We start from the raw sequence: 10,125 nt of genomic DNA on the forward strand, positions 1-10,125 counted from the left end.
AGATTGCTCCACTGATCTCACATGTGTTCGGGCCCATTATTTGTTTTTCTTTGTCTCCTGTGAGAATAAAGTGAACCACGTCCCGGTTCTAACTAGGACCCAGACCGACGCAGCATTTGGATCCCTGCTGTATAACACCCCTGCTCGTTGTGCACTATAGCCCTACACTGTGGTTATAAACGGGGGTTGATGAAAATGCCGGAGCTCACGCACTGAACACTATGAGCCGGGGCTGTGGGGCCCTGATTCCGCCAGGCCCCGCCTCGTGTGTTAACCGATGCGTCCCCGCAGCAAACCTCCTCTCACCGCATGATTTTGTGAGAACAACAGCATTAGTATTAGCAGCTTATCTGTATTAGCGCCTGCTGCCTCGCTGCCCCCCCCACCCCATCCACCCCGCGCACACACGTATACACTCACGCACACGCACAGGGGTGGGGGGGTGGGTGTGCATTGTCGACGCTGCTACTGTCTCTTTAAATTTACCCAGGAGCCCCTTAAGGAGCCCCAGGGGCCCCTAGTCCGGCTCCCCACCCTGAAGACAAGCAGGAGCCTTAAAATACATGAGTGTCGGCCTGCGCCGCGGCGCTTCCCCACAGACAGGCCGGAGGAGCGCGCTGCGTTCGCGGAGGAATACCTGAATACCTGCCGGTGTGGTTGTATGAAAAGTTAACTTGGCTCCCGTGCGTGCGGGGGGCGCGCGTGGGGGGGGGGACATCGCAGAGCACGGGCTCCTCGGCTCGTTACGGCGGACAGATGCGTGTCGAGCGGGGTGAGCGCGTTACCGCCGCGAACATGTTGTTGTCGTGAGCGTGACAAGTCGGGCGCTGCGCTACAGGGGGACGGAAGGAGGAAGACGAGCCCGGGTTTAAAGAGGCCGGTGATGGAAGAGGCAGAGAGCGGGGGACCGGAGCCCGAGCCCCGGTGCGCCGAGCAGACTGAGCTGCTCTCATTAATAATAAGCGGAGAGGAGGAAGCGACGCCAGAGGAGAGTGAGCTGGGAGGTAAAGGGGAGAAAACCAGTGTCATTATTGTTGCTGAGTGGGTCTGTGCGGCTGTCAGGGCCACGGCCATTGTCCCGCAGCCAGTTACTCTGTGTCAGGGACAATGCCAGAGAGCAGCATGGCCCCTCTGTCTCTGTGGCTCCTATAAACAAAGGCTCAACAGCACGCAGGCAGGCGGACACACGCTCTGCTGCCACCTAGCGGCCAATAGACAACTCAATATGGCCGGTTGGATCAAATGGGCTGCAGGAATAATGATGTAATAATAAATAATAATAATCCCTTCACTTTTATGGTAAAAAAAAAAACACCCAGAGGCTGTTTAAGCCATATAAGCAAGCTGAGGTACATTAAGAGCAGTGTGATGTCATCACATATAATGTAGATATAATGACAATATGTACAATTCCTCTGTCAATTTACATCAAGAGGTATCTGTGCGTGAGAGCAGAGACACATGCTGATGCACAAAGTTCACGTGCACAATGAGCAGTAGTTCCACAGTTAGTTCAGCGCATACACGTTCCAGTGTCAGATAGAAACTTTGAACTGGCTGTAACAGACTTTAGGACGTTACTGTTTGCATAGTGTAACTCCTCTCTACTGATTCTTCTTGTTATTTAACAAATTCCATTTTGTCTGTCATGTGCTCATGTCAGTTTCTTCCAGTTATTGTGGAAAGTGTTTCTCCACAATTTAAAGGTATTAACACTTAATGCGTAAAGTGCCTGGAGATCATGTGTGCTATGATTTGTCGCTATACAAATAACATAGGATTGAATAGTTTATAAGTCATTGGTCTGTCACTGTGTGATATTGTAGTGCACTAGTACAAAAATAACTTGAAGGTCCATAACCAGATCCATCAGCATTTCCTCTCCACACTCTTAGCCTGAGAACTGATCCATCTGCTTCAGTACTGACGTCATGAAATGGATTGGGGATCAGCCAGATCGACATGAGATACAGTCTCTCTCTGTGTCATTGATTTTTTATTATTATTATTAAATAATACGTGTTTTTGAGCCTTCGAACAAAACAAAAAAACCCAAAAGAATGTTGCCTATTAGAAAACACATTATTGCTAAACCATACTAAAGAGATATTTACCGTACTTGTCTGAAGTTGCAACCTATAAGGATGTATTTGTATTGTCTCTTGTTCCTGCTAGAAGAGGATGGTCTTGCCAACGGCCATGGTGAGGAGGAATCAGGGGCTGACATGGTCACACCTGTCAGATCTCCATGTACCAGCTACTGGAGCATCACGGAGGGTCCTGACCATCCCCTGCTCCTCTCCCTGGCCCCTGGGCCCTCTGGACGAAAACCCAGGGTCCAGAGGGCCTCGCGCCCAGGCCTCAGCCGGATCCCAGGTCGGGACCACCGCCGCTACTACCACGAGTACTGGCGTAGTGAGTACCTGATGGACTTTGACCCCCAGCGGCACGGGATGATCTGCATGGTGTGTGGCAGCTCACTGGCCACCCTGAAGCTCAGCACCATAAAGAGACACATAAGACAGAAGCACCCAGACTCCCTGCTGTGGAGTGCTGCTGACAAGGAGGTGATCCGCTCGGGCTGGGAGAGCCACCTGAGCCTGGGGGGGAGTCAGAGATCGTACAGCTCTGCTGCTGGACCTTTGCAACAGGAAGAAGAAGAGCAGCTGGACTCAGGCCAACATGCTGCTGGTGGGTAGGACTCTGCTCAGATAGGATCGGCCAGAAGTGTTGTAGATCTCACACTTGGTGGCAGTATGAGTTTGTGTTTTGGCTCCAAGTGAGAGGAGGAGACAATGATGTAATGATTCACTAATGATGTGTCAGGAAACGGAGAAGGGAGGACTGTGCCTGGGCATGACTGGTAAAAATGTTAGATATATTTGAGAAGCTATATATTTTTGAATTATTGCCTGTTGTGACATGTAGCCAGGGAAAAGCTTTCGACATTTCAACGAATTGAAAAACAGAGGAGAAGTGTTTATTATTCACATGCATTTTAACTGTGAAATGACACACAACACTCACGGTTGGATTAAGGTAGAGTTCATCCAAAAATAAAAACAAAGTCTGTGTGGAACACATTAGTACCCCCATCATACCTTAGTTGATCTGTGAGCTTTAGAAGTGTTGCCAGGTGTATTTTTGAACAGGCTAGCTGTGTCCCCCTGCTTCCAGTCTATATGCTAAGCTAGGCTAACCGCATTCCTGACTCCATCTCTGTACCGAACACAGAGATTCATATTTATGTTTTCATCTCATTCTTGCTACACTTTACTTAATTACATTAGTTATTTAACTGATATTTTCAGCCAGACATTGCATCACTTCTTTAGTCGTACTTGTAAAAAGCTGATAAGAAACTCTATTTACCTGCATACATGGAAAAGACATTTCCAACAAAAACCATGTGGAAATAAATAGGTTTCATAGCCGACTTGAAAGCATGAGCATAGCATGAGTTTCCTTCAGGCCCTTTGTTGCCATCCTGCTACTGCAGACATTGTTAATTCTTCTTCTTCATTTATTCTTTTTTGAAATGTTAAAACAAAGATTAAGACATGATTAGTAAATCATTTATAGATCATGATAAGTAACAGTAAGTAGTGTAGCACAGGAAGAAGCTCACAAATGTAAATATTATAATTCTTCAAAGCTTTGAATGTAATACTGCTATAAAACAGTCAAATGAATTATGTTATTTTTTAATTGGACATTTCTGCTCCCTGGTGGTAGTATCGGAAAGACCCTAATACGAGCTGTCCCCTCTTCTTGATTCCTTGCAGATCTCCTGGATCCTGTGACTCCTCATGAGCAGCCACAACAGGCCCTCAGTCTGTCTCCCCAGTCTGAGGAGGTTGAAGCCCCGCAGACCCAGGAGGAGGATGAGCAGGATCTCTCCGGACCATCGGCTCAAACTTTGGAGCGCTACCTGAATGACTCGCTGCACGCTTGGTTCCGTCAGGAGTTCCTGATGGAGTACGAAGCAGAGGCTGGCCGGCTAATGTGCATGGTGTGCGGAGGAGAGCTACCCTCCCTTCACCTTGACCACATCAAGAGCCATGTCCTGGACACCCACCCTAACTCCCTGGTCTACAGCTCAGAGGAGAAGCACTGCATCCTTCAGGCCTGGGCTCAGACTCATGGTGAGAACAGACAGCACAACACCGCATGCACTCAAAAACAAAATGTGAAAAGGGTTTGACCAATTAATCTCATCATTTACGCCCAATCCCATTTCACCCCTTAGCCCTATCCCTCTGTTCTGTGGGTTCCCATGTAGGGGACAGCTGTGGGATGGAGGGTTAGGGCCAAGTGTAGTGCTCGTCTTTTCTGCATTGATAATCCCGTTTTTTCAAGAAGATACACGATGCACTTGATTGAACCCGCGTATAGCAGAGATGTTTCTGAACTGAACTGCTCCTCTAATAACAAACCTTCCTCTCGGGGGTTGCCTACAGACCACTGGTAGCAGTCAGAAGCTGTGTACTTTTGATTTATACGTGAAATAATGACGAGCATCCAAGCTTTTCGATTTCAAATGTCATTGATTCACCTGCATTAGCATATACTGTATGTTATAGGTTTGTCACTTTAGTAACTGCAAGATATAGCATTGGTTTAGTTAAGATCCCAACAATGTTATAACAATTACATCCCCGGCAACTTTTTGTCACGTCTGTTTACATCGATGACTACTGATGACGTGTCGACTTCTTGAAGGGCTGTCCCAATTCATAGGAGAAGATAACCCTCGATAAGCCCCGGGTAGGGGTAGGGGTAGGGAGAATGGGTGAAATGGGATTGGGCCTTAGTCTTATCTGTCTGAACTTTGAAATGTATTGATATCACAAGCACAAACCCACCCAACCATTTTTATGACTACTTATCTGGATGCTATCTAGATAACATAATGAGCCAAGCACCCTGGACATCCTGTCCCCCTCTTGAATCTTACAACACTGCCTCCCAACCACAGTTCCTGATTGTATTAGTATGCTCCTCAATGATTGTTTGGTTTGATCATTCAGGGCCTTTCCAAGAGTTTCTGACAGCGTCACAGTCCCAAAACCTCATGTGAACTGTAGACAGAAAAAAATACATCTTTTTATGTGCTTAATATTTCACACAATATGTTTCTCTGCTCCACAACAGAAGATTCAGAAAACTCAATCAAATCAGAGCCCAGCACCAAAGAAGAAGGCATGGACCTATTTGCTCAGGATGCGGAGGCCATCCAGATCAACACTGACTTGTACCCAGAAAGTGATGGCACTTTAACTCAGGAAACGTGTCTCATTGGTGAGGACGGCGGCGTAGGAGCTCCACAGCAGGGATCCCAGCCCCTTCGTCAGCCCAGGAAGAGGCGGCTGCCTGGGGGCGACCCATGGCGGCTCCGCCTCGACTACCTGGTGGCCTACGGGCCTCAGGGCCAGGACACGTTCTGCATGGTGTGTTCTCAGGTCCTGCACGAAACCAAGGTCAGCAGCTTCCGGCGCCACATAAAGGAATGTCACCCCGAGACCACAACCCTCAGCCGACAAGAAAGGGAAGCCATGGCTGCTGCCTGGACCAAAGATTATTCTAGTGAAGACATGCAAACTGAAGATGGTGAGATGATTTCAGCCAATGTTACATGTCACTATGAAACAGAATATTCTCCAATATTAACAAAAGGTCAGCTGAATAGAGAGGTCTTGTTTTCACTAGAGACAGAGCTCCATTCCTGTGTTATCCCTCTTTCCTGATCTGCTCAGTTTTGTTCTGCTTTTAAATGAATAATCTAAAATGTTTATTTCTTTACTTGATCAATTTATTATACATTTCATTTCCACAGCACCTATTGAACTAGCACAACACATTCATAGCAGACTCACCTGTTTGATGCTCTTAGTTTTTCTTTTCTAATCATTTCCAATTGCTTTTTAGCTGTAGTTATCAAGTTAGTGTAAAAAAACAACACTTCCTGCACAGATGTCACATTTCAAGCTTTACATTAGAGTACACTTTAATTTAGTTCCTTCGATCCAATGTTTACTTGTTTTGATAAGAACGGGAGCTACAAATTGTCTTAAACCAGAGGTGCATGTTCGAAGAACATTACAATATGTTCACAGTTCTGTGGTATAAGGGCTTAAGGTTACTTTTCTTTGGTTATTGTTTTTTCAAAGAAGTGATACTGAAGTTATGGACAAGGCATTTTAGATCTTCAGGAGTGATGAGTTACACTGACAGAAGCTTCACAGACTAAAAACAGTGAGTGGAATAAACTAGTGAATAAAAAGGTGAGTCAGTACATGACTGACGGAACTAGTGCAGTGGAAATAAACATTACATTGAATTTATCATGTGAGCCTTTAGATTCTTTGAGATGAACTCGCTGACATAGCTACACTAACATTACTGTCGCTAATCTGGCGCCGACCTTTCAACATTTATGACATTTTGAAGACACTGTGTGCAGAAGTAGCAGCTCCAGTCAGCTGATTCATAACCGAGCGGGGTCCACGCATCGATGTAGTCACTTCTCTTACATTAAAATCAACTTCTGATTTGCATCAATCACTTGTTATAACCTAAAGTTTATAACTTGATGTGATAAAATAGGATGAATATAGTGTGTGCTAGTCTCATTGGTGATGGAGCCTGGTAAAACATACAAATCTTCATATACTACATCTTAAAGACACAATACGACATAGAAACCTGTAAGAAGAGCAGCTTTGACTGTTAAAAGGTTTTGGCAGAGGAAATAGACAAGAATATCAAAGTAATATAGTTTATTTATTAATATATTTGTTTTTGCAGAAATCAACCTTAGAGAAGCTACTACAGGGGAGACATGTGAGGACGCCTGCCCAGATATCACAACACCCAGTAAGACGGTGAAGAAGGAGGAAGGTGTGGGTGGACGAAGGGTGAAAGTGAAGGACAGCAGCAACGCGGCCACACCTTCTCGCCACAGCCATTACCCCGGGAAGGACCAGAGGAGGAACTACCAGGTGCGTTGGCGGATGGAATACCTGATGGACTACGACTGCAGGAGACACGGGCTGATCTGCATAGTGTGTGGAGCCACTCTGGCCACGTTGAAGGTCAGCACCATCAAGAGGCACATCCAGCAGGTGCACCCCCACTCTCTGGACTACAACCCGGAGGAGAAGCAGCAGGCTATGCTGAGCTACAACCAGATCGCCTTGCACTTCACCCACTCCGATGACTGCTTCTCCTCCCAGGACCACGGGCACACAGAGCTGGCTCCCACTCCAGCACACTTTGGCACTTAAAAAAAGGGCTTCTGTCTGTGTCTCCTCAGACGTCCCATGTCCAGAAACAGCCCTTCATTGTCTTTGTTACAGGGACGTTCAGATCAAACATGGTCTTACTGTCCTATTCCTGCTCCTTGTCTTCTTTAACTTTGTTACCAAATCTATACAATCAGGTGACTAGCTGTCTCAATGGTCAGAAATATGAGAGTAAGGCCCAGGTTGAGAAACACAAGAATTCTAAATCTGAGAGTACTGTTGTAGGTGAAGGTGCAGATTGCAACTGCTGCAAAGGAAATGAGACAACCTAAAATGTCATGGCCTGAAAAAAACTCAAAGTCCAGCCACTCGTTTGAAACTAAAGCCTTATTTGCACGGGACCAGTATTACACAAGGACCTCATGGGATTGTTTAGGAGCTGCACATTTGCGTGGATGCACAAAATCTGAGCTTTACAGATATGTCTGTCAAATCCTAATCCTTTTTTAACAAGCGATACCATTGTTACCATAGATAACAATACTGACCCAGTAGTTAATGCTATCCCGACCCTATAGTATGTGTATTGGAATACCAAGGGGTCTTATACATATATAATATGTATATGCACACACACACACACACACACACACACATCTGATTAATCAGATCATCATCAGTCCGCTTAAATGTGGGCAAATATATACATGGAACGACACAGATGACATACTCTGTAGATTGTGTTTTTAAGGATACATATTAAATACTGAATGGGATCCCCAGTTAAGGGCCCAGTCAGACCAACATTTATGATTTCACAGCTAAATTGTTGTGTTCAGTGGAATTTCTCACAGAACCTTTGACATCCAAATATGTTCCACTGACCAAAAATCAAACTGTCAGGACATTGTTGACCTTTGAGGGAACGGAGAGCTGGATTGCAAGCTAACATATTAGCTGGGTCGGACCTTCTTCTTTTAAAATAATCCCCTGCCCAGAGACTAAAGCTCCACGACCGAGGCATTCACCGTATTCGCATGGCGTGTATTTAACCACCTCCCAGTGTGATACCAGAGGAAATTAGTTCCTATGAAATTTTAACAGCATGGCTTCAAAAAACTCCGACGTTTCACTCACATGTGGCTGCTGGCGCTAACATGCTCCTGTCAGCTCAGTAGCTACAAGCTAGCTTCACCAGTGGTTACTTTATGTTGTCAGCACCACATGTTTCACAAGGACACACACATCCTATCTGCTGTTCTGGTCTGACCAGGGTCTAAAATACTGAAAATGGGGCTTTAGACGTTCAAACTCCTTCTTGCCTCGTCGTACACTTCCAACACCGAATGGGTCCCTGGACTTTTAGTTTTTAATGACTGTCATCATGTTTCCCCTCTTGCCCATGTGTTCAGGTCTGGCTTGTTTCTGGTTGGGGCCAGAGTCTGTTGTTCTCAGGAACTTTAGAAACAGAACCTTCGGCGAGGCCGGGTTGAATTAGTTTGATGATAATGTGTCTGAAGACAACACAGCACTTTGCCCTAAAAAATGTACTAAACCCCAGCTTTCCTTCTGTACAGCTAATAGAATGAGACTGTGTTTGATGTTATTGCTGAAGACAATGAATGCCAGCGTGCAGTCAATGAGTTTCGATCTCCTTAATGTATTTAATTCCTTGTTTACAGCGGAGGAGACATCCTCCTCTCTCTCACCCATTATAATGAGATATGTTATCTCTCTTGTCATTTTGCATTGTTGCTACGTCGACCTGCATCCGTTTCAGCATCCACAACTCATGTTAGCCAAAAGCTGCACAAAAAAAAGAATATGTAAATACTTATATGAAATATTTGAATTATTTTTCCTTTATACAAGCACTTTTATGCACCCTGGTTTCTACAAAACATGTTTGTAACTATGTCCAGTTTTTCTACTTCATTCAAGATTTCAACAGTGTTTGTAAACGGCTGGAGAACAGCCTGCTGGACTTCACTTTGAAAAGTCTGCTCCAGCTTTGGTACTGCTTCATTTTTTCATCCATTGTACAAAGTTTATGCAAAAAAAAAAAAAAGGAGTTGAAGAAAAAACTAAGAGTGTGTGCGAAAGAAAAGTCTGCCATAAAAATGTCACCAGGAAATGTAACTCAGGGATTCTGTTTTCATCAACGACCATTTCATCGGTGATCCTTTAAGAGCATGTCAGCTGGTGACATGTGAACATAGATACTGTACATGTGTCTGCTTTGGGTTGTACAGGTATTAGGGCCAACATAAAGTCATAATGTCAGGAGAACAAAGTTGTAACTTTAAGGAAAATGTCTTCAAATAGAAACGTCACATAACAAGGTTGCATGAGTGGAATAAGTACTTTGGAAAATTTGAAAAATTATAGTATTTTGAGTAAAAAGTTCAAGATTATTTTTCAGCAAAAATGATCTTATCATGAAAGTTACAATTTAAATTATATATTTAAATTATTTTTAGCAAAACACATCCTGGTCTGTCAGGAAAACTAAAATATGCAAATGTCTCCTCACAATATATGAAATCTAGTTATGATGTTTTTTTCGGTAAAATTATTACTTTACAAAGTTCTACTGTCACCCCTGTCTCTTGAATTCAGAATAACCCAACTTTTTCTCTCAGATTATGACGGCAATTCAACATTTTCTCAATTTTTTTTGACTTTACTTACAAATCTCCGTTTGTTTCCTTTACAGTGGCCCTATCACTCTGTCGTACACGAATGTGAATGACACACAAAATCTCAATGGTTACATTTTGGAAGAACGATCAGAAATGATGTTCTGGTACAAAAGCTCTTAACAAACTCCCTGCTTCGCTCTGACAGCAGACAAACAGTCGTATATTCCATTTCACTGGTC

General features: G+C 44.3%; 1 protein-coding gene across 4 annotated transcripts; it reads left to right on the forward strand.

Annotated features, from left to right (window-relative positions):
- The first annotated feature begins 435 nt into the window (after nucleotides 1–435).
- si:dkey-106g10.7 (uncharacterized protein C11orf95 homolog) lies at nucleotides 436–9,555 on the forward strand. Of its 4 annotated transcripts, none has more exons than XM_034615634.1 (5): nucleotides 436–1,004; nucleotides 2,176–2,694; nucleotides 3,786–4,145; nucleotides 5,155–5,610; nucleotides 6,808–9,555. In XM_034615634.1, the coding sequence occupies exons 1-5, from the start codon at nucleotides 884–886 to the stop codon at nucleotides 7,284–7,286; spliced, it is 1,935 nt and encodes a 644-aa protein (XP_034471525.1). In that variant the 5' UTR covers nucleotides 436–883; the 3' UTR covers nucleotides 7,287–9,555. The 4 variants fall into 4 exon arrangements, with proteins under 4 accessions (XP_034471525.1, XP_034471527.1, XP_034471526.1 ...); XM_034615636.1 differs by having other exon boundaries at nucleotides 2,179–2,694; XM_034615635.1 differs by having other exon boundaries at nucleotides 437–1,004; nucleotides 2,176–2,691.
- The last annotated feature ends 570 nt before the right edge of the window (nucleotides 9,556–10,125 follow it).

Source organism: Hippoglossus hippoglossus, chromosome 18, assembly GCF_009819705.1.
Source record: "Hippoglossus hippoglossus isolate fHipHip1 chromosome 18, fHipHip1.pri, whole genome shotgun sequence".
Taxonomy (NCBI): domain Eukaryota; kingdom Metazoa; phylum Chordata; class Actinopteri; order Pleuronectiformes; family Pleuronectidae; genus Hippoglossus; species Hippoglossus hippoglossus.

What these genes read in the sequence shown, in the direction of transcription:
- si:dkey-106g10.7 (XM_034615634.1), top strand. Translation starts at nt 884, where the DNA reads ATGGAAGAGGCAGAGAGCGGGGGACCGGAGCCCGAGCCCCGGTGCGCC. An exon ending in AGGCCAACATGCTGCTGGTG is followed by an intron (nt 2,695 to 3,785) that starts GGTAGGACTCTG and finishes GATTCCTTGCAG; the next exon opens with ATCTCCTGGATCCTGTGACT. An exon ending in GGCCTGGGCTCAGACTCATG is followed by an intron (nt 4,146 to 5,154) that starts GTGAGAACAGAC and finishes GCTCCACAACAG; the next exon opens with AAGATTCAGAAAACTCAATC.